The 24760-nt window shown below is 44.1% G+C and overlaps 1 protein-coding gene across 7 annotated transcripts in view; it reads left to right on the top strand.

The window, feature by feature from the left end:
• Positions 1-24760, top strand: part of LOC149123181 (uncharacterized) — a 92150-nt gene that overhangs the window by 37876 nt on the left and 29514 nt on the right. For 3 of the 7 annotated variants that reach the window (XR_016218329.1, XR_016218328.1, XR_016218327.1), the window contains exons 1-3: positions 17893-18759; positions 18851-18970; positions 19404-19498. Coding sequence is in view for 3 of the 7 variants with exons in the window: in XM_089310668.1 (XP_089166794.1) it covers positions 18339-18759; positions 18851-18970; positions 19404-19489 (627 nt within the window). In the remaining 4 variants the exon portion in view is untranslated. Of the gene's footprint in view, positions 1-17884; positions 18760-18850; positions 18971-19403; positions 19499-20829; positions 21001-24760 lie in introns of those variants that run through there. The other 4 variants (XM_089310670.1, XM_089310669.1, XM_089310668.1 and 1 more) reach the window with 3 other exon arrangements.

Here is a 24760-nt window from a genome sequence, read left to right as displayed (position 1 = left end):
AAGGAGCTGGATGAGAAGTGGAGCATCCAGGATTCAAACCGGTACCCATATGGGATGCTGGCATCGCAGTCAGTGGCTTTACCCATGATGCTGCAATGCTGGTCACCTATTTCCTGTTAATTATGTTGGCTTGTTTTTATTGGGTGCATTCCATTACTGCTTGAGTTGTACCTGAGTGAATTCTGTATGGCATTAGAGACAGAAACATATTGTGATATATAGAAGAAGAACTCAAGTTGTGCTTTGTTTCCCATGTTGTCCTGATGATACTTGATACTTCTGCTTGCTTTCTGCAGGAACTTATAGTGTGTTTGATTAGGAAGTAGTGTGTACTGCTTAGGAATGCAGGTGTACCTCTCATTGTGACTCAGGGCTCAAAGCCTGTTACTCCTATGGTTGGGGTGAATTATCTTTAATGTATTGCATGCAAATTGTCCCTGTTGACATCACCAACTCTTCTGATAAGGGTCTCAACTCTTCTATGTTGCGTGATCTGTAAGCCTTGAAGTTTATGCCAATAAATGTTTGCTTGACTCAGCACATTCAGAGAATTCACTGTGCATTTCTTTGCTAGGTCATCATTAAGTAAGACCATGGCAGCACCTGACAATACATAAGTTGCTGTTAATCACAAATGTGTTCCTGTTATTATACCAACTGTAGCCAATACTCAATGCATAAATATTTTTCTTAGTTAATAGTAATTTATTTTGTTGTTTTGTTGGTTATTTCTATTTTTTGAATGGCAGAGAGACAGAAATCATCCATATATGAAAGGCAGAGGCCAGGAAAGAAGGAGGTTGGGAGACAGATGGACAGACATACTTAGCTTTCTTATGCTGATTGACTCTCCAATCTGCAACAGCTGGGACTGTCAGAGTAGGATGAAGCCAGGAGCCCAGAACTCAGTGCAGTCTCCCACATGTGTGGCAGGGACACAACTACTTGAACCATCACTGGCCGCCTCCCAGGAAATGCATTAACAGGAAGCTGGATCAGAAGTAGATTGGGTACTTAGACCCACACACTCATAGATGGGTTATTGGTGTTCCAAGGTATAACTTAACCCATTGTGTCAAACACTAACCCCTTCTTTGCTAGTTTGTTTCTGTGCCCGTTCTCTTTGAAGAAGCCACCTAGGGATCCTTAAATAGCCAAAATATATAACAGTTTTAGGCTCTTTGAATCAAAACAAAATTTATCTTTGAGAATGTTTGAATAAGGTATTAATTTTATAGTTCCATTTTTTCCCATGTGGAGGATAGTATGTGCTTCTTTAGTATATCCAGTATTGCTATGAGGCAGTAAAATGAATTTCTTAAAGGTGAATAATTTATTTTGTACCATTCTTTCTTGAGAAAATAATACTAATGCATCCTAAAAATTCTTAAGAGGTAAGCCTTTCTTCTCATCAGTTAGACTTTTGGAGATTGGTTGTAGGAAATGATAGTGATAGGATCTAACATTTTTATACTAGCTTATTATGTTTTGGGCAATATTTTATGCATACCTAATTGTATTGCTGTGAAACAGGTACTATTATATTCATTTTTATATGTAGAAATGTTGAAGCCAAGATGAAGTGACTTTTCTAATGCCAAGTAGCCAGTGAATTGGTAAAGTCGGAAGTTCATTTTGCCTCTGTTGAGGCCAGAGATGTGCATGAAAATAGATGTAAAAGATTAATGCTGAATTTTATAACAATATGACATTTCTAAGTATTCTCTTACATACATATTCAAATACAAACATGTATATAAATCAGAAAACCAACTAACAACATACTGATAGCAGGAGTTACCTCCGGATGTTGGGATTATGAGTGATTGTGTTTGTATGTGTTTTTCTTGGGCACGTTACTGTACATTTTGGGGGAAATTGTCTGAAGTTATTTTAATTTGATTAAAAGTTAGTACCTTTAGATGGACTGTTCTCACTGTGTAAGGCAATTAAAAATGCTGGTTGTCACATTACCAGGATCTTCTCTGGGGACCCTCTTGTTGGGGTCACATTTCCCTCTCGCCCATCTGTTGGCTCAGTGGTTTTGTAAATGGATTCAAGATTTCCACCAACAAGTTGATGTTTCACCCTGCTCTCCTCAAAAGCTTCCGGATAAATCCCCTGCTTGTATTGGTTTAGCTATAAGCAGATATTCAGGTTAGTGAAGAACATCCTGTGCAGTTATCTGTTTACTCCATTGAGCTCTTCGTTAGTGTAATGTTAATAACAAGGCTGGGCGTACAGTCAGGATGCAGCTGTTCGACTTTGCTGCGTCTTGTGCAAACGTCATGTCAAAAAAAACCTTACATTTGGTCATAAAGGGATGTATTGCTTGAGAGTCTGGAAGTTAAATGCAGATCTCTTATACTATGTCAAGAATAGTTGAAACAAATTGTCTTATATGCTGTAATTCTAATATATTTGACCTGATTACTTTAAAATTCAGTTTGGTTAGAGGAATCTCTCCAAGTTTTCCCTAATAAAAAGTGAGTCATGAAGTCCACCTGTTCACTTGATTCCTGTTCCAGTGGGCGTGTTGATCTTTATCTGACCAGCCTCAGTACCAGCACTTTAGAGGTGCTTGGATGGCATGTCTGAACTTGTGTTTTGGCCTGCCTGCTTTCTTGCTTGACCCTACACAGCCATATGTGTGTGTGGATTAGTTTCCTGTTGCTACTGTAATAAAGAACCCCAGATTTTGCAGCTTAAAACAATGTTCCTATCTTATTTCACAGTTCTGCAGGTCAGTATGGTGTGTGTGACAGTGTCCTCCTCTTAGAGTGTCATGAGGCCAAAATCAAGTTGCCAGTAGGGCTGTCCGTGTTCCTTTCTGGGAGCTCTGAGGATGGAGCGACATCCCAGCTCATTGCAGTTGCCTGGATTCAATTCCTGCTGTCCTAGGATGGAAGCCCCTTTGCTGCGGGCTGCTCACACCCCTTCTCATGTATCCATGCAGCCCTCTCCAGCAACAGCAGCCTGAGTTCCAGTCAGCAGTCTTCTTCCCTGCTCTCACCTCTGTTTTAAGAGCTTATGCTTAAATGCAGAATATTATTTCATTCTCAGAAGAAGAACATCTTCATAGGATCCAGGAATTAGAGACATGGACAATTTTGGGGGGCTGCATGGATACAGCATATGATGCATATGAATGTTTCCCTACTCTCTGTTTATCTTGACAGTGATAAACTTGTGGTAAACATTCTTTTAGAGTGAAGCCAACTTAGTGAAGGTGGAAAATAGAAAAAGGCCATAAATAGAGGAGGCAGTCTTGAGTGGGATGTTGGAGGCTACTTTGGGTTTGATATTCTCAAAATTGAAGAGTCACAGAAGATGGGGAAAACATGATCAACCTAAATATGACATGGGACTGGACATAAGGTTTTTATGGGACGGCCAAGAGGTATATTCACAAAGTAAAAATAAGTAGTAAAAATACATACAATTGTAGGAGAATCATGTAATGGAATTTAGATAGTGATTTCCTGGTTCAGGAAATCCTAAGTTTTTGAGTTAGAAAATAATAAAAGGAAGTGAACATTTCATAAGGATTAGTCTGGAAGTGATAAGCTATTGGATCGAAGGTGTGGAGAGTCTTGACAGGTGAATATGAGATAAAGGGTCTGAGCCATCATCAGGAAGCACCTTCTTTATCCAGTACTCTTAACTATAGGCTTTGTAAGATTTTTAGTATTTCAAGACATAGGGGCCAGCGCTGTGGCGTAGCAGGTAAAGCCGTAGCCTGCAGTACCGGCACCCATGTGGGTGCCGGTTCAAGTGCTGGCTGCTCCACTTCCGATCTAGCTCTCTGCTGTGGCCTGGGAAAGCAGTGGAGGATGGCCCAAGTCCTTGGGCCCCTGCACCGTGTGGGAGACGTGGAAGGAGCTCCTGGCTTTGGATCGGTGCAGCTCCGGACATTGTGGCCAATCAGGAAGTGAACCAGCGGATGAAGACCTGTCTCTCTGGCTTTCCTTCTCTCTCTGTGTAACTCAGACTTTCAAATAAATAAATAAATCTAAAAAAAAAAGCCTTCAGTTATGACTGCATTAATTTCTTCTTTAGCTCTGCTATCTTTTCAGTTTTGTTGTTTATGCTGTCTCTTTTTTTGAAGATCTAATTCAGTAGGAGTGATACATCTTTCTCCTTGTTTCTGACTGTTTCATGTACTTCTCAGATAATCTGTGCTCATCCAGCTTTTTAAGAGTTGCTTCATCTGTTGAATGTGAAGAGCTAAAATTGAGAAATTAGAAGTTATTTTATCAAATCCAGCCAGTGTGTCAATATAATAAGTAGAAGCAAAATTCTGGCTCTTAATTCTGATTCAGTGCCCTGTCCCTCTGGCTTTTGAGAGGTAATTGGAGAGGATGTTTGACACTCAGGTTACACTGAGATGAATAATGTTCCTGCTAAATGCATATGAATTTAGCTTTCTTAAGGGAGATTTATTTATTTGAGAGAGTTACAGAGAGAGGGGGAGAGAGAGAGAGAGAGAGACAAGAGAGAGAAAAAGTGTCTTCCATCCACTGGTTTGCTCACCAAATGTCTGTAATGACTGGAGCTGAGGTGATCTGAAGTCAGAAGCCAGGAGCTTCTTCCAGGTCTCCCATGTGGGTGCAGGGGTCCAAGGACTTGGGCCATCCTCTGCTGCTTTTCCAGTTGGATTAGCTGGGAGCTGGATCACAAGTAGGGCAGCTGGGGCTCAAACCAGTGCCCATATGGGATGCTGGTGCTGCTGAGCCATAGTGCTGGCCCCATGAATTTAGCTAATTTTAAAGAGATAATGTATGCATGCTGTGTGAAATAGATACTTGGGGCCCCTGTGTGCAGGAATTGTATCTTTTTCTTAAAAGACTTATTTTTTATTTATTTGAAAGGCAGAATACAGAGAGAGAGGGAGAAACAGAATCTTCCACTTGCTGGTTTACTCCCTCAATGGCACAACGGTCTGGGCTGTGCCAGACCGAAGCCAGGAGGCCATAACTAACTCCTTCTGAGTCTCCAATGTGGATGCAAGGGCCCAAGCAATTCTGCCATCTTCTGCTGCTTTCCCAGGCTGTTATCGGGGAGCTGGATCAGAAGGGGAGCAGCTGGGACTCAAACCTGTGCCCATAGAGGATGCCATCATCGCAGGCAGCAGCTTAACCCACTGTACTGTGGCACCAGCCCCAGGAACTGTCTTTGGATCTACTTGGTGGGTCTTGCATCATAAAGGAGCTTTGAGATGTTTATTAAATTAGTGATTGGTGATTGGCACCACCTAGGTTGCCTTATGAAATATTTTTTTATTTCCTTATCTATAGAACTGCTAGAGGTTGGAGGGACAGCGAACAAGCAAGCAGCACTACTGTCTCTAACCTTGAGTGATAGGGAAACTCCTAGCTTTGAGTACCCTTGGAACAGTCTGGTCTTGTTTTCCATATTGATCTTTCTGGTGGGGGTGAAATTCACACGTATGCATGTCAGTGAGTGTGACCAGCCTTTTCTATGGAGATCTGATTAGTTTAAGTTTAAAGCCACATTTTAGACATGACTTCAGTAAAGGTTACAGGCACTCTTTGGCTCTTAAATTTCATTTCAGAGCAAGAGGTCCCTAAGGGTTGGTTTGACTTATTTAATTACACCGTATAGAACTTGGGTAATAGTTTTATAAAAATCTTCTTCAAGGCAAATTGTGTGATTTAATACAAAGTGGTAAATTGGTAAACCTTTAACATTTGTGTCATGAGACAAGTGATTGAGATCATGATTAAATAAAGGGGAAAATGTAGGTGTATCATATTTGATGAGGAATGACAATATTTGTGTGTTTTTGATAAATCTAGAAGGAGTGAAATCTCCCGAGAAACATGATGTACCACTGATCTGAATGATACAACTGTTACGGACTCAACAATGAAAAAGCTTGTTGTCTTCGCAACTAACAATTACTAATGTATTCTAGCTGTAGGAGTGTGCTAGGTGCTGAATCCTAGAGGTGTAATCTGCGCTGGTATAGACCTCTTGTAGTGGGGAGGCAGAACCACATGTACTGATGTAGGTTGTGTGCTTCCATGGTAGCTTACCATGGGCCAGTGAGAGCTTGCAGATATACCTAGCATGTAGAAGGTTATCATTGAGTGCTGCACTAGTCAATCAAAGTGACTTGTCCCCACCCTCTTGGTGAATGGTTAGCAGTCTTGCAAGGTTTAGCTGAGACCCACAGTACTCCTGCAGAGTCACTTAGGACGTTTTGCTACCTTTATCCTGCACAGCATGCAGCGTGTGCTTCTGCCCCCAGCATTTTCAGTCCCTCAATGGTTGTGGAGCACCAGAGGGAGTGCAGGACAGGGAGGTCTGGGACACCCAGCCTCTCAGAGTAGAAAAAAAACTGTGACTTGCAGAATTGATATCATATATGGGGGTCTTCAAATTTATGGAAAATGTGTATTATGAAATAGATTTCATTTTTTGCATGAGAATAAATTTAATTTTTAATTCCAGTTTTCCCTGAACTTTTTGAAGTCTCCTCATAGTAACTAAGTAATATGGATCACCTGTCAGTAGACTTTTGATCTGTAACAGTTTAAACTTTTTTTCCTCTTCTGGTCAAGCCAGAGAAAAGGCAGAAACAAGCCAAAATCAAGTCTTTGGCTGAGACAAGAATCAGTTCTGTTCAGGGACAGTAATGTATTTGCTTCCACACTCCTGACTCTCCTCCCCGCCTTGAGGTATCCACCTTGCATGCACATATATGTTATGGAAAACATTCCAATTCAAAGGAAACTTTTTGTTTTGCCTCTGTTCTTGCAAACGATTTAATATTAGTTTACTTTTTTACATTCATGTGCAAAAGTCTAAGTTCATTTCACTGTTTTTTTCTAATCACAGGCATATGAATATGCACTAAAGCTCATTCACTTCCATAATACTGAGAGCTACACCATTGTCTTGTATCTTCTTGTTTAGGAAGTGGACACTATGTTCCCTTTGGCCAGTTGAAGAGGCCACATTTTATTGTCACCTTCAGTTTTCTTTCCTGTGTAAGATGAATTCATGATAAAAGTATGCTGAATCCCTAGTGTGAGCCAGGAACTACTTTCAGTATTGTGATAAACCCGTATAGACATGGTGCCTTTCCCTACAGTGGTGTAGTCCGGTAGAAGATGGATAGTTATATGGTAATGTTGGAATGTGATGAGAACTATCAAGAGGGCATTCAGAGGACTGAGTGGTTTAGGAGAGGACATTATTGCATAATGTTGTATTGGAAAGTTTTTTTTTTAAACTTTTATTTAATGAATATAAATTTCCAAAGTACAGCTTATGGATTACAATGGCTTCCCCCCCATAACGTCCCTCCCACCTGCAACCCTCCCCTTTCCCACTCCCTCTCCCCTTCCATTCACATCAAGATTCATTTTCGTTTCTCTTTATATACAGAAGACCAGTTTAGCATACATTAAGTAAAGATTTCAACAGTTTGCTCCCACACAGAAATATAAAGTGAAAAATACTGTTTGAGTACTAGTTATAGCATTAAATCTCAATGTACAGCACACTAAGGACAAAGATCCTACATGAGGAGTAAGTGCACAGTGACTCCTTTGTTGACTTAACCAATTGACACTCTTGTTTATGGCATCAGTAATCACCATAGGCTCTTGTCATGAGCTGCCAAGGCTATGGAAGCCCCCTGAGTTCACCGACTCTGATCATATTTAGACAAGGTTGTAGTCAAAGTGGAAGTTCTGTCCTCTCTTCAGAGAAAGGTACCTCCTTCTTTGATGACCTGTTCTTTCCACTGGGATCTCACTCGCGGAGATCTTTCATTTAGGTTTTTTTTCCCCCAGAGTGTCTTGGCTTTCTATGCCGGAAATACTCTCATGGGCTTTTCAGCCGGATCCACATGCCTTAAGGGCTGATTTTGAGGCCAGAGTGCTGTTTAGGACATCTGCCATTCTATGGGTCTGCTGTGTATCTCACTTCCCATGTTGGATCATTCTCTCCCTTTTTGATTCTATCAGCTAGTATTTGCAGACACTAGTCTTGTTTATGTGATCCCTTTGGTTCTTAGTCCTATCATTATGATCAATTGTGAACAGAGCTTGATCACTGGGACTAGTGAGATGGCATTGGAACATGCCACCTTGATGGGATTGAATTGGAATCCCCTGGTATGTTTCTAACTCTACCGTTTGAGGTAAGTCAGCTTGAGCATGTCCGGAATTGCACATCTCTTCCCTCTCTTATTCCCACTCTTATATTTAACAGTGATCACTTTTCAGTTAAGTTTCAGCACGTAGGAAGAATTGTGTATTGATTACAGTATTCAACCAAAAGTATTAAGTAGAACAAACAAAAAAAATACTAAGAGGGATAACATATCAAGTTGCTCATCAACAGTCAGGGTGAGGGCTGATCAAGTCACCGTTTCTCATAGTGTTCATTTCACTTTAACTGGTTTCCTTTTTGGTGCTCAGTTAGTTGTCACCTATCAAGGAAAACAAGTGATATTTGTCCCTTTGGGATTGGCTTATTTCACTCAGCATAATGTTTTCCAAATTCCTAACAGGGATCACTTTTCAGTTAAAATTTAAACACCTAAGAATAATTGTGTGTTAATTACAGAGTTCAACCAATGGTACTAGAACAAAAAAAATACTAAAACCGATAAAGTATTACATTGTACATCAACCGTCAGGACAAGAGCTGATCAAGTCACTGTTTCTCATAGTGTCCATTTCATTTCAACAAGTTTCCCCTTTTGTGCTCAGTTAGTTGTCGCCAATCAGGGAGAACATGTGATATTTGTCCCTTTGGGACTGGCTTAATTCACTCAGCATGATGTTTTCCAAATTCCTCCATCTTCTTGCAAATGACCGGGTTTCATTGTTTTTTGACTGCTGTATAGTATTCTATAGAGTACATGTCCCATACTTTCTTTATCCAGTCTACTGTTGATGGGCATTTGGGTTGGTTCCAGGTCTTAGCTATTGTGAATTGAGCTGCAATAAACATTAATGTGCAGACAGCTTGTTTGTTTGCCAATTTCATTTCCTTTGGGTAAATTCCAAGGAGTGTTATGGCTGGGTTGAATGGTAGGGTTATATTCAGGTTTCTGAGGAATCTCCAAACTGACTTCCATAGTGGCTTAACCAATTTGCATTCCCACCAACAGTGGGTTAGTGTCCCTTTTTCCCCACATCCTCTCCAGCATCTATTGTTGGTAGATTTTGACTACAAGAAGTTCCGTGAAAAAGTTATTATAATCTATGTGTCAAATACAGTATTGTTAATCTCCAGGAAGATCCTGGGAAGTGGTCACCTGCTAGTATACCTATCAGTGTTGACAGTTAACATACACACACATACACACACACACACACACTTTCCAAATTGTTATGTGTTATTTGTATATGTTGTAGAAAGAAAATTGGATGCACATTTGAATTATGAGAACAAGTGTCAAAACCAAAAATTAGTAGTTTTCTGTATATTTAAAAGAACAAAGGTCATTTGGTAGGTATTCAGGCAGATGCTTGTATTTTGTCCTCTGTAAAGATGTACTTTTTAATAATGCACTTAATATTGCCTGTGGTGAGGACTGTTTTTTTTTCTTTTTTAAACAAATGCAGAACCTGTGTAGATTAGTGATCTGCCTGCACATGACTGTATGCAGTACAATCCCATGTGAGACCCATTCACTGATGTGCCATAGCACTGTCCAATTGCTGTGAGGTTTCTAAATGCTTGTTCTTAATTACAATATCAATATGAGTGTGGAAATGGTATCAATTTATGGTCATACTTTGACCGGCAATGTTAATTTTATCCTCACAAAAAGTCCTGTATTTGTACACTTAGTTCTGTGTTTGTACATACAGACTTGCCATCAACTTATATAGCAAAAATATTACTCTGATTGTGGGCACAGCCTCAGCTGCCTGCTAATGCCTTGGTGGCTGTGAACACAGTATCCTTCAAGTATGGGTTCCAGTCCTTGGTTCCTGACTACATCATAGGGATTAGAAGCCTGCAGGGCCTGGCCTGAGTGAGTACAGCAGCTTTATTGACAACATTGACTCCTTCATTCATTCAACAAATAGTGCCTGAGAGGATGACATTTCAAGAGGGAAAGGAGTGAACTACACAGCTCTGCAGAGAAAGAACTTTCCAGAAAGAATAAATAGCAGAATGAATTGCTTGAGATCTGAGAGATGCGGTCAGGGGCACCACATCATTCAGAGCCTTTTGGGGTGCATTGTGTGGAGCAGGATGACAAACAGTTGGAAGACACTGAGTCAGGGTAGAAACAACATGATCGTACTGAAGCACTAAGGTCACGAGTAGCATGACGTGATTGTGTGTTGAGAACAGCACGCAGGGGACAGAGATGAAATCACAAAGATCGGTTAGGAGGCCACTTAAATGATCCAATCAAAGGGAATGAAGTTGATGGATCAGATGGCAGCCATAGAGATGGTGGAAGCGTTGAATTAGGGATATATTTTATTTGCCTTTTATCTTCTAGTGTTTCTTTACAGAGAACTATATGGTATGTAATGATCTGTAGTCACCCTACTGTACAATAGAACCCCAGAACTCCTTATTCCAATCTAGCTGGAACCTAGTACTCATCCATCTACCTTTCCCCATCACTCCCACCTCACTTTGCTCCCCATCCTCTGGTAACCACTATTATATACACAATTTCTATGAGATTACCTGTTTTTTTTTTTTTAAGACTCCACAAAGACTTTTTTTAGAGTGAGATCAAGTCATAGTTCTCTCTGTTTGATTTATTTCACTTACACAATGACCTCCAGTTCATGTTGGTGCAAATGAAAAGATTTCGATTTTTATAGCTAAGTAATATTCCATTATTTATGGGTATCATATTTTCCTTATATATTTATCAGTATTCCAGTACTTAGATTTTGTCTTATGTCTTGGCTATTGTGAATAATGCTTCAATAAACATGGCAGTGCAGATGCCTTTTCAATGGACATATTTCATTTCCCCTGGATATATATACCGAGGGGTAGAACTGCTGGATCATATGGTAGTTCTACTTTTTGGTTTTTTGAGGAACTTCCATACTGTTTTCCAAGATGGCTGTAGTAATCTGCATTCCTACCAGCAGTGTGCAGAGCTTCTCTTTTCTCCACATTCTTGCCAAACCCTTTAATATTTTGCCATTTTTGGAAGGTTTGTTTGAAAGACAGAGTTGCAGAAAGAGGGCGAGGGGGAGAAGGTGGGGAGTAGAGAGAGAGAGAGAGAGAGATCAATCTTCCATCCACTGATTCACTCCCCAGAAGAACGCAATGGCTGGAGCTGGGCCAATCCAAAGCCAAGAGGCAGGAGCTTCTTCCTGGTCTCCCAAGAAGGTGCAGAGGCCCAAGCACTTGAGCCATCTTCTGCTGCCTTCCCAGGAACATTAGCAGGAAGCTGGATCAGAAGTAGAGCATCCAGGACTTGAACTGGTGCCCATAAGGGATGCTGGAGATGCAGGTGCAGGCTTAACATATTATGCCACATTGCCATCATGCTGGGGAAAAATTTTAAAGGTAGTTTTTTAACATATAATATGACCTAACATGCATTTAATAATCATTGTTTTTGAAAGTTTATCAGCCTCCCCTTTTTGTATGAGTATTTGTTTTACACGTGCTTGTGCACATATCTATACCTTTGTCTATGAGTTTTCTCATTGCGGACAGCTATTTGGAGTTATTTTTATTTTTAGTTACATGTTCTTCCATCACTGTTCTGGGGAATGCTGGATGGAATGGTTACGTTCATTTCTCTTTTTCTCCATCATGATTGTTTCCTGCAGTCCCATTTATTCTTGTCAAGTTTTCCTTCATGCCATCAATCTGCCTCATTTGTGTATCCATCCTGTTTCTTTTTCTTTCTTTCAGGGCTGCGAAGAGCCATAGATGGTCTTTTATTTGGTTGGTTTTCATTCTTGATGCATGTACAAACCACTGGAGTATGCATTTTTGAATCTTATAGATGTCTTCCAGATAGAGCTTTATATTATTATGAAGATATTTGTCATTTGGGCAGCTCAGAAAGACTTTCTCCATGCGGCTCTCTGCTCACCTTTTATATTTTGCAGACAGCAGCTTGTCAGTTGACTTGGTATTCATGTCTCTTTAGTTGCCGCATTCTGTAATCACAGAAATTCTGCTGTTAATGGCACATCTCAGGTTTGAGGGTATGCTCTAGAAATTGCTGGTGGTTGCTGACCCTATTATTTTGGAATGCATACTGAGTCCGTAGCTTCAAGTGATTGTATTTCATGTAGTATTCCATACACAGTTCTGTAAATGTGTCAGCTTAGCAAACATTTATTCAGTGTTCATGAGGTGTTATAAGTAATACTGTGTGGTCAATACGCTGTCTCTATAAGAATAACGATTTATAATGGAAGACAGACATTAAACTACTGAATAAAACTCATTATAGCGCTACAGATAGTGTTAAGTGCTGTGAAAACAAAAAAGCAGTGTATGAAGATGGAGCTAGAGGTACTGAATGCAGTCAGAAAAGGCTCTTGGGGAGGTGACATTCTAGCACAGCTGTTCGATGTGAGGGACTACACCCAGTTTATGGAAGAGAGCAGCAAGCGCAGAGTGCATGAAGCAGAGCCTGGTGACTGAGGGTCACAGAAAGATCTGAGTGGCAGATGCTAGTTAGCTGGTGGGTGAGGTTGGAGAAGTAGCAGGGGTACTTCAAGAAGCTGATACGATACGGTGAAGGGTTTGGATTTTATTTTACGTCTAAGTCCATGGAGAATTTTCAGTAGAGTAGGCTGTGCGTTGGTTTGTGTTTGTCTTAAAAAAAAAGTCATCCTGGTTGCTCTCTGGGGAATAGATTGTAGGCTTGCAAGGCAGAGAATTTGAGACTCTTAAAGCAGTCTTTGTGAGCAGCATAAGTAGACTTGGGCTGTAAAAGTTGGCCTGAAGCTGGAGAGAAGTAGCAATGCTTGGATTAAGTCTTGAAGGTAGAGCAAATAAGCGTGTTATTAGATGGATACTGAGAAAAAGAAGCAAACCCAATTTTGGCCAGACAATGAAGTGAATTACATTGGATTACTGACAAGTGGAAGACTCAGAGAAAAGCAGGTTTGCAGGGAGAAAATATGGAGTTCCATTTTGGGATTGTTATGGACTCTTCATGGATTTCCCTACCTTCCCTTTCTTTGGAGGCAGTGACAGGTACAGGAGCTGAAGAGTGGGCAACCAGACTAGAGGTGAAGGAGGCAGTGGGACTGAGAGCTGCATAGGCAGCCAATGAAGTTGGTTATATATTCAGGAGATTGAGCAACCAAGTAAATATATTGAGGTTACAACAAACTATGTTTATTATTGACAGATAAGGAATTTATAAATATAGAATGAGGAAGATTAAAAAGAATTTGAAGATGTCAGACAGGAATTGGAAATTTAAAGTAAATTCATGGTTTTTAAAACATGAATATAAATGTAGATACTGAAAATCTATGCATATGACACCACTTTAAAAGTTTGTAGAAAATGGAATTAAGAGAGAAGTTTATTTTGATGCGAAAAGTTTGAAATCCATGCATATGGGAAGTCCTCAAAATGGTCATGGAAGATGTCTACAATCAAAAATAGCTAGATGAATTTGTAAATTCTGTCATCTCCTAAGAGGGAAATCAAAGTTCCTTGAAGGAACAGTTGATTGCAGGGTATGTGTAATGAGCCTGGGAAATATATTTCTCTAAGGAATTGAAGAACTCTTCAGGGGCCGGTGCTGTGGCTTAGTAGGTAAAGCTACCACCTGTGGGGCCAGTATCCCATATGGGTGCCGGTTTGGGTCCCAGCTGCTAGATTCAGTTCTCTGCTAATGTGCCTGGGAAAGCAGTGAAAGATGGCTCAAGTCCTTGGACCCCTTTATCCATGTGAGAGACCTGGAAGAAGCTCCTGGCTTTGGATTGGCAAAATTCTGGTCATTGTGGCCATTTCTGGAGTGAACCAGTGGATGGAAGATTCTCATTCTCTCTCTCTCATCTCTCTCTTGTCTCTCTCTCTGTCTCTCTTCTCTCTCTTTCTTTCTCTGGCTCTCTAACTCTACCTTTCAAATAAATAAATAAATCTTAAAAAAAAATTCTTTCAGAGTGATAGGGTGTGTCATGAAGATGCAGAAGTTAGCTTGAAGGAGCGCACACTGGCCAGATACTGGATAATTTCAGCACTAAAGTAAATGTTGATGTTGTATACGAATAAGTGAGAGATAAGAAAAATTTCTTCTTTACAGCGGGGCGTTTTGTTAATGATGAAGAAGTGGGTAGTTCAAAAAAAAAAGTCATTATTTGGCATCTACCATAATGATACTTGATTCAGATGGAAGTTACAAATGGATCCTGATGTTGGTGGGAAGAAGTTAGATGAGACATTGAATGCTGTGTAGTATTGGGTTATCTCCCCGTAAAATGGGTAGTTAAAAAAACAAGCCATTATTTGGCGTCTACCATAATGATAGTTGATTCATATGGAAGTTACAAATGGATCTTGATGTTGGTGGGAAGAAGTTTGATGAGACATTGAATGCTGTGTAGTATTGGGTTATCTCCCCACAAAATGCTTATGATTTACAGAGGAAAATCTGGTGACCAGATGATCTAGGTTAACCTCACCAGTCGTGACATACGTTGACATCATGTGATTCTTGATGAGAAAAGCTGAGAAAAGGTTAGTGTGATTTCTGAGGTTTTTCTGATAAAATGCCAACATGAGTTTGACTTTGAGGACACCTTTACAGTTTTTGCTTGAGGGACATCCTAAAGAGTGAAAGATTGGAACTCTTGAGAATTGTCAATATCACAAAGGTGGGGAAACACTGAGCAGCTATTTGAGAATAAAAGAGGTACAGCAAGGGAATGCCGCATTTGATGCTGGGCAGCAAGTGCAAGGGCTGCTGTTGACAGGCACAGCGTGTGCAGAGGACCTCTAGATTGGACTGACAGTGTGGTATCAGTTTCCTTATTCAGCTACTGATCTGAGGTTCCAGAGGTGAATATTCTCTTGTGGAACGTTTACTCTGGTGAACATAGGGCAGATCAGCCCTTATGTCAGAAACTTGCTCTCTAAGAGTAATGAGAATGGGTGCAGTTAGATAAAGAAGGTGATTGGAACAGATGTGGTAAAACGTTAATGATGGAGACATTGCAGTTCAGGGGATGCAGTTCCTTGTAGCATCCTTGAACCATGGCCAGCTATTTGTGTGGAGGTGAGGTGATGGCGGAGAGTTGGGTTTAGTACATATCAAGGTCTTTAAGGTTCCTGTGATAGAGAAACAGAGGAGGAGAGGATGAGTACTGGGCACCTGGTGGGGGGCCTGATAGTGCCAGACAGTAGAATCTATACTGAGTAGGGATTGAGAGAGGACACGCATGAGGAGGGAACTGTGGAGATGTTACGAGAGTGATTGGAGGGGCCAGTACCGTGGCTCACTTGGTTAACCCTCTGCCTGCATCACCAGCATCCTGTATGGACGCCGGGTTATAGTCCTGGTTGCTCCTGGATCATGTTAGAACCCTTGGTTTAAGACTCAAGTATGGCCGGCGCCGTGGCTCAATAGGCTAATCCTCCGCCTTGCAGCGCCGGCACATCGGGTTCTAGTCCCGGTCGGGGCGCCAGATTCTGTCCCGGTTGCTCCTCTTCAAGGCCAGCTCTCTGCTGTGGCCCGGGAGTGCAGTGGAGGATGGCCCAAGTGCTTGGGCCCTGCACCCCATGGGAGACCAGGAGAAGCACCTGGCTCCTGCCAGCGGATCAGCGCAATGCGCCGGCCGTGGCAGCCATTGGAGGGTGAACCAACGGCAAAAGGAAGAGCTTTCTCTCTCTCTCTCTCTCTCTCTCTCACTGTCCACTCTGCCTGTAAAAAATTAAAAAAAAAAAAGACTCAAGTGTGCTGTCTTGAAGCACACTGCTTCTCTATTCTGTAGTGTGAACTCCAGGTCATTATTATGTAATTGTTAGCAGTCTTAATAGGTAAAAAAAGGCTGTGTTCTCTTTGATGGGTGCTCTTGTTACTCACGCCTCCTACCTAGGCTAGAAAGCAGAGTACCTTTAGATGTTTCTACATGCATGTGGAGCGACTCAGCTTTTTCTCTTTATAGCTTTGGTATAACTAGAATCTTCCCTCTCTGCCACCTTTGTTCCATGGCCCTGCTGCAGATTATTGTCATCCTTTGCCTCTTATTCTTGTTCTGCTCATCCTCCTCAAAAGCACCAGTCGTTTGACCAATACATGCACTCAGTAAATGGAGAGAATACAGGGAGGCACTTTGAACACGTAGGGGCATTTCTCTTATCAAATGCCTGACACGGGAATGTTACTGCTGATCTTGCTCTGATTAGATTTCTTTCTTCTTTCTTTCTTTTTTAATGATTTATTTTCTTAAAAGTCAGAGTTACACAGAGAGAGAAGGAGAGGACGAGAGAGAGGCAGAGGGAGAGGTCTTCCGTCTGCTGGTTCATTCCCCAGATGGCTGCAATGGCTGGAGCTGCTGCAATCTGAAGCCAGGAGCCAGGAGTTTCTTCCAGGTCTCTCACATGGGTGCAGGGGCCCAAGGACTTGAGCCATCTTCTACTGCTTTCCCAGGCCACAGCAGAGAGCTGGATTGGAAGTGGAGCAGCTGAGGCTCATGCCTGCACTGCAGGCAGTGGCTTTACCTGCTACACCACAGCGCTTACCTGCTAGATTTCCTCTTTCTAACATAGGCAGTACAGTACTGTCCTTTTGAGAGGAACAAAGGTTGTAAACCTCACATGTGAAATGAGAAGTTGAGTAAGAAGACCTTCAGGGGCAGGTATTTGATGTTGGATGGCATTAAGAAGCTGCTTGGAACACCTGCATCCCATATGGTATTCCCTGTTTCAAGTCCTGGTGTTGCTACTTTACTCAAAAAAAAAAAAAAAGAGATAAGGTTTTTCATTTGAAAGGCAGAGAGACAGAGAGGGAGAGAGATAGATCGATCTTCCATCCACTGGTTCACTCCCCAAATGGCCTCAGTGGTGGCTGGGACCGGGCCAGGCCAAAGTCAAGAGCCAGGAGCTTCATCTGGGTATCCCACAAGAGTGGTAGGGCCCAAGCACTTGGGCCATCTGTATTGCCTTCGCAGGCAATTAGGAGGGAGCTGGTCCAGAAATGGAGCATCTGGGACTGGAAGTGGTACCCATATGGGATGCTGGCGTTGCAGGGGGCAGCTTTACCCACAACACCACAGTGCCAACACCTAGTGCTGCTTATGATGCAGCTCCTAGCTGATGTATCTAACATTGAGAAATGAGAGAAAAAGTACCAACATGATAACGTGCACGTAGAAAATGTCAACAGTGACCTCAGATGCTGCCTTTCTGTATTCTGTCTTGCTTTGTGGAAGATAGGATTTGTCACATTTCAAACACATTCCATAGGTTAAATGCAGGGCTAGACTGTGAAGGGTGGTGACTGGCAAGCAGACCTGTGTTCTGTGGAGAACTGTGTAGATCACAGGTGTTCCGTGTCCTTGTGCAAGTGGATACGTAAGAGTCTGAATAAATAAATTGCAAAGATTTCCTGATGCGTGAGTCAGAGAATACGCCAGACAGAATGTTTGTAAGGAAGAAGAGAAGGAATGTGTACCAGAATCTTTTCTAAGTTAAACTCTTTTTCAAATTCTGTGTTAATAGGGTATGTAGTGCATATAATATCAAATTCTACACAAACTCTAGTAGTTGGTCTTGATGCAGTATTTTATTTACAGCTGTGTCTTCCTTTTTTAAATTTTTTACTTTTTTCGATCTTTCTTATTTTTCATTGAGAGTTACACATGGAGAGGATGAGAGGCAGAGTGAGAGGAGAGAGAGGGAGGTCTCCCATCTGCTGGTCCACTACCCTGTTGGCTGCAAAGGGCGGAGCTGAGCGGATCTGAAGCCAGGAACCAGGAGCCAGGAGCCTCCCCGGGGTCTCCTGCATGGGTGCAGGGGCCCAAGGAGTTGGGCCATCTTCTGCTGCATTCCCAGACCGCAGCAGAGAGCTGCTTCGGAAGTACAGCAGCCGGGACTCGAACCGGAGCCCATATGGGATGCCGGCACTGTGGGCGGTGGCTTTACCCGCTACCGCACAGCGCTGGTCCCTCCCGGAAGCTGTTCCCCGTGGGATCCAGCTGTCTGCTAACGTACCTGGGAAAGCAGAGGGAGATGGCCCAAGGACGTAGGCCCCTGAACCCAGAAGGGAGCACCGGATAAAGTCCCTGGCATCTGCTTTGGCCTGGCCCAGCCCCGGCCTTTGTAGTCACCTGGGGGGTTGATCCCCCAGAAGGACGCTCTGGCGAGAAAGAGCGCTCGTGATGCCGCTTGCATTGCTTCTCTCCCCATGCGGCTTCAACAGCATGCGCTGTGCCAAACAGAAGCCAGGGGGCAGGAGCTCCATTGAGGACTCCCAGGAGGCAGGGAAGTGGGGTGCAGAGTACCTGGGCCACCAGCGGCTGCCCCGCCTGGGTAAAGCCTGGAGGGGCGGGACTGGAAGTGACCCTGGGGGCGCTGGACGCGGGATGTCGCAGTGCGCAGATGCGTCCCGTTGCGCCATGGCGACGGCCAGTGAGGAGTGCGCCTGCGCCTGGCGCTGTGACCTGGAAGTGCACCCGCAGGCGCATCTGCAGCTGTGCTGGTGCTCAGGTAGGAGTCAGCGTCGTGTCCGCTCCTGCCCAGCGCTGGCACAAGCCTTGAGGAGCCATCCTCGACGCTGGTGGCCCACCCTGAGAAGACACAGTGAGTGCCCCCCCAGGTTCAGGCCGGGTTCAGATGAGGCTGCAGTCTGAGGCGGCCGCATCAGTTATCTTGGGCTTCTGGAAATTTCTAGGTGCAGTCTTTTGCTTCGGCCCCTTCTGGAAGACTACACCTCAAGACTGCGTTCATGTTCCAGAGACACAGAAACGGCCTTCCTGCGGAGAGTTTGGTGTGGTGGCCTTCCTGTCACTGGGTAGGCGGGGCCCAGGGTGCAGAGCGGGGGTGGGGTGTGTGTGTGAAGGGTAGCTGGGATAGAAGGTGGAGGAGAGGGTGTAAGGGGGAGGTGGGAGGAGGGAGCGAGGGGGAAGGATGAAAAAGTGGCGTGCAGGTGTGGAGGCGAGGAAGGTAGGGGCAGAAACCCTCGTGGGGCAGAGGCAAGGGAGGGGGAGAGTGACAGGCATCCCGGTGAGTGTGTGGTTGAGCGTGGGGTGGGGAGAGGAAGAACTTTTCCCACGGCCCCGGTTTTCTGCCCCTGGTGGGAAGTAGCCTTGGCCGCATCCGTGAGAAGAGGCCTTGATCACGGCCTTTCTTCTCCGGGTTGTTCGGCAGTGTAAGGTGTGTGTGCGCAGGAAAACGGGCATGGGGCGCTCGAATTAATTTGCACCTAATCCGGTGACTTTCCACAGACTGCACACAGGGAGGAGAAAGCAGAAGCTTAGAGAAACCCCAAGAATCCCTCTTTGCTCTGTTCCAGCCTGCCCCAAGATTCTGACACCTCATAGTAAGTACGCGACTTTTTTCTATTTAAAGACTGGTTTGAAGGGCAGAGTTATAGATGAGGCGGTGAGGGAGAGATCTTCAGTGTGTGGGCTCACCCCGCCCAGGTGCCAGGTGGCTACAATGGCCGGTGCTTGACCAGGCCGGAGCCCAAGCCAGGTACTGTATCCAGTACTCCGGTGTGGGTTCGGGGGCCCAAGTCCTTGGGCCACTTCCTCTGCTTTCCTAGGCGTTTGAGGAGACAGCGGGATCACAAGTGGGAAAAGCCTGGGTGGGGCGGCGGTCGGAGCCATGGCATAGCGGGTGAAGCCGCCGCCTGCAGTACCAGCATTCCATATGTGTGTTGGTTCGAGTCCCAGCAGCTCCACTTCCGTTCCAGCTCTCTACTGTGGCCAGGCAAAGCAGTTGAAGAGGGCCCAAGTCCTTGGGCCCCTGGACCTGTGTGGGAGTCCTGGAGGAAGCTCCTGGCTCCTGGTTTCATATCCACTCAGCTCTTTCTGTGGATGGTTGGCCGTGGTGGCCTTCCTGTCACTGGGTGGGTGGGGCCCGAGGTGCAGAGAGCGGGGAGGGTGTGTGTGTTTGAGGGGTAGTTGGGATAGAAAGTGGAGGAGGGAGGGGCTCAAGGGGGACGCGGGAGGAGAGAGGAAGGGAGGAGAATGAAAAGGTGATGTGTAGGTGTGGAGGTGAGGAAGGGAGGGGCAGAAACCCGCGTGGAGGAGAGGAAAGGGAGGTGGAGAGTGACAGGAGTCCTGGTGGGTGTGGGTGGTGGCAGGGTTTGGGAGAGGAAGAACTTTTCCCATGGCCTCGGTTGCGTCTTGGGTGTTTTCTGTCCCTGGCCAGCAGTAGCCTTGGTCGCGTCCTTGAGAAGAGGACCTTGACTCACGGCCTCTCTTCTCCAGGTTGTTCGGAAGTGTAAGGTGTGTGTGCAGGAAAACGGGCATGGGGCGCTCGAATTAATTTGCACAGAATCTGGTGAATTTTCACAGACTGCACACAGACAGCTTGATCACAAGTGGGAACAGCCTGGGTTGTTGGGGGTTTGGGGGTGTGGGGCGGGCAGAGCCATGGCATAGTCAGTGAAGCCACTGCCAGCTGTACCAGCATCCCGTATGGGTGTCTTCCTTTTCTGTGATACTTTTCTCTCCTTCCCCTGACAGAGGTAAGTATCCAGAGCTTTTGGATGTATTTCATTACAGAAATATTTCTGTTACACACTCTTTATATATGTAAAGTACTTACCCATTTAATCACCATTTATTTGCTGTGTACCTATTTCATGCAAGACTGTGAGCTTGTCCAGGGCAGGACTTTATCTCTCTGCTTTCATTCCTGTAGTCCCTGGTCACAGTTGGTATTTGATATATGCAGAACTAACAGTGCCCTCACTGCTGCGTCTTGGGACAGGAAGTGATGGTTAATGAAGGCTCTGGTCACAAGAATAAAGGTCGGAGGGACAAGAAAGGATGTTTAACAGAATCAGCATTAATGAAGCACTTTCAGTTGTCAGGCTTCTTAAGGTACCGTTGTCTCATTTCTAAATAACAACACAAGGAGGGGAAGCAAGAGGTTTTTTTGTTTGTTTGTTTTTGTTTTTTTTGAATTATACCACATTGTCCTGTCTAATTCTCTTCAAAGGTCTGTGAGGGAGGCACTTCTGATAGCCTTTTAAATATTAGTTAAAGGAAGTGGGAACCTGCCCTAGGCCATATATCAAGATCAGTGAAGTTCCAGTTTAAATCCTGCTTTGCTTGCCCCAGAGCTGTGTCCCTCCTGGGGTTGGAACCTCAGCTTCCATCGGTTCCAGAGTTGGGGTATCAGAGAGGTGGTAGCCAGAGAAAACCAGTGGTCCTAGTCTTTGGGCTTGTCTGTGTGTGGAGCATAAATAACTACAGGGACTTGAGCTGTGTCACTAAGGACCCTTCTTGCTAATGCTGTGGCCTCATGCTGTGATTTGTTAACATAGGTCTTGTGTCCTGGTTCACACCAGTGGGGAGTCTTGAGCTGTTGGCGGGGGGCGGGGGGGTCTGAGGAGGGTACCTTGCCACCCTGGGACTGGAACTGACTTTTAAGAGGGACCTTGAGGTATGAAAGGAGATTTGCTGGTAGGGTTAGGACCAGAGGGTTTGAGGAGTCCTCAAGGTCCCTGGTGATTAGTCTTTTTAAAATTTATTTATTATTTATTTCAAAGGAAGAAAGAAATATTTCATGCGTTAGTTTACTTCCCTAATGCCCTCAACAGCTGGAAAGGTATGTGAAGCCAGGGTCTGGGAACTCAATCCAAGTCTCCCATGTGAGTGGCAGGGATGTAAGTACTTGAGCCATCACCTGCTGCCTCCCAGGTTGGAATAGTAGGAAGCTGGATTCAGGACTTCAGCCAGGACTTGATCCTGGGCACTCTAACATGAGCTGTGGGGATTACAGTAGAGGCTTAGTCGCTATACCAAAAGCCCATCCCTGATTAGTCTTCAGTTCCCTCCTTCAAAGTGTGGCTGGCTACTTGGGAGGGGTTTACCTCACCACTGCTAACTGGGCCTGCTGCACAATTTTGTGAGGACCTTGTTCCAAAGGCAGGGGTAAAGGGCCACTAAAGATACTAAAACATAAAGCTCTTTCCTTTCTTCCACCTACCTCCTTGGCTCAGACTCATGCTCTTTTGACTGGCTTACAAAACACAAGTTCAAAGACAGAGTTTTGAGGATTTTTAAGACACCACCAGCAGAGGTTTAAACCCAGTGCAGGCCCTTCAGAGAGCGAGCCGTGTGACTGTTTCTGTGTGACCATGTAGGCTGCACGCCCATGAGGTTGGCCCTGGCTGCTGAATATAACCCATTGGCTTTAACCAGTCCAGGTCTAATCCTGTGACACTCCAGGGCACCTGGGCAGACTTATGTCTTATTAAATCAGCTCCCTGAGGATTGTGTGGACTAGTTAGTCATACTGTCTCGTGATCACGCTCCTCGATTTTCTTAGAGACCTCTTGTCTTGTCTAGCTAGGACTGGTATCTTTTTCTAGAGTAAGGCTCCTCACCCCTGACCTAGAGCACTGAGAGGAACTGGAATGCTGCTGTGTGGCAGAGACCTCCTGCAAGTTCTCTGAGCAGTACTGGGTCCCCACAGCTCCGCTTAGTGTTTCTATGGTACCACACTTTGAGAACTGTGCTCGCAAATGACTCATGGGACAGTCTGTCCCTGCTCTATTCCTGCTCTGAGCCTGGCAATCAAGGTCCAGACAAGGCCCCTGATAGAAATGTTGCATCCAAGCAGCCCCCTTATAACTAAGGTCACCTCAAGATCCCCACAAATGGATCTTGGACCAGAGGTCAGGACTTTATGTGCAACTTGAACACTTCCTGCCTTGGGAAGTTCACTGCCCCCACCCCAGGACATGTTCTGAGCTGCTTGGTCCTAGGTGTAGAGGCTCTGGCCTCTGGAAATGTACTGAGTTGACTTCTGAGTTTCCAGATGCCAGAAAACATGTAACGGAGTTCCTCGGATCTGTGTGACCACTTGGATATCCAACTGTGATTGCAGACACCCATGGTGAAGACTTTTGAGTGCCGCCTCATGGTGGAGCTGAGTGCTTCCTGCTGGGACTGTGGGATCTTCCTGGGATGCCAGGGTGGCACAGCAAGCCATGGTGCTCTGGAGGCTGTCACTGAATCTGTGTGTAGCTTAGAAGGTAAAACTGTGTCTTTCCAGTAGTATGGAGCAGAGCCTCAGGACGAGGAGATGGTCCTATCAGAACTTGATGCTGGGGCTGGCGCTGTGGCACAGCAGGATAAAGTGTTGGCCTGCAGTACTGGCATCCCATATGGGTGCTGGTTCATGTCCCGGCTGCTCCACTTCTGAGCCAGCTCTCTGCTAAGCCCTGGGAAAGCAGTAGAAGATGACCTGAGTCTTTGGGGTCCTGCACCCGTGTGGGAGACCTAGAAGAAAATTCTGGCTCCTGGCTTTGGATCAGCTCAACACTGGCCATTGGCAGTCATTTGGGGAGTGAACAAGCTGTTGGAAGACCTCTCTGTCTCTGTCTGTCTCTGTCTCTCTAACTCTTTCAAATAAGTAAAATAAATCTTTTTTAAAAAAGAACTTAATGCTAATGTGTGCATTTGTTCTAACTTGGAAAGGAAATCTCATTCCTCTGCTTCAAGTCACCTTGCAATTCAGGAAGGGCAGCATTTTTTTTGCGTTAGGCTTCTTGCTTCTTCTCTGCTGGCTTCTCCCTTGTAAATTATCATGTAGCATCATCCTTTGCTCTGGTAGGATTCATTTTTAAAACTGTGCTTTTTCTCTTCTTCATCAGAATAGTTCAGAAAGTTAATGGGAAATGGAATCAAAAGATACCTTTATTTTAGTGTAAAATTTTTTAAGCCCATGCATATTTTTTGTAATACGTATTTTTATATAATGTTTGAAGATCCCTCATGTATCATAACAAGTCTTTACAAATTTTGGTCATTGTCTTGGTCCTTTAGTTATTAGGAATAAATTATTTTGTTAGGTTGAAATTAGCCTATTTGAATTAGTGCCGGATCTCATTTGCTGTGACATAAAGAATTGCTTTATGGATAATGAAAGCACCTTAATGATGTGGTCTAAAGGAGAAAACAATATTACTGAAGCTATTAACACCAGGGGACTTCTCCCTGACCTCTTAACAGTGCCCTGCAAACTGTACATTATTGCACTTTTGAGGATCCAGGGGCTGAAGTCTGGCCTGAAGGTATTTTAGAGAATGCTCCACGTGGGAAAGTCATAAGAAAAACAGAGGAATATAAGTAGCAGTTAATGAGAAGGCAGAAGAGACTTCTAGAATTGAAGTGACCACAAGGTTTGCTGGGATTTTTTGAGCAGCACAGCACTAGGTTGTCTGTGTTGGGCACCAGATACAATCACTACAGCCTTGTGAAGTTAGAAACTATGCCGTTCTGCAGAATTCAGTTTGAGACTCACTAATAGGACTCAGCCTACAAGGAATGCAGATGAGACAGAGCATCTCTGACCTTAACAGAGGCAGTGTGATTGGTCATTCTTTACTTTCCCTTTATATTGCTATAGCAACTTTAAAATGCCTTTTGTTTAAAAACCTGAGGAAATGTATGTGAAAAGTCATTTTGGCAATCTTTGGTCATCAGTAAATTCACCATCTTACGTGTGTTATAACTTACTGAACCCGTGGTACTAGGAACTTGATAGAAGTTTGCAGCATTAGACTACAATTTTCTGCTTGCTCAAAACTGAGGGAGTTGGAGCTTACCCAGCATAATTA

This window comes from Oryctolagus cuniculus, chromosome 12 (assembly GCF_051225735.1).
Source record: "Oryctolagus cuniculus isolate XC-2025 breed Fujian yellow rabbit chromosome 12, ASM5122573v1, whole genome shotgun sequence".
Lineage (NCBI taxonomy): Eukaryota > Metazoa > Chordata > Mammalia > Lagomorpha > Leporidae > Oryctolagus > Oryctolagus cuniculus.
This window is presented reverse-complemented; position numbering and strand designations above follow the sequence as displayed.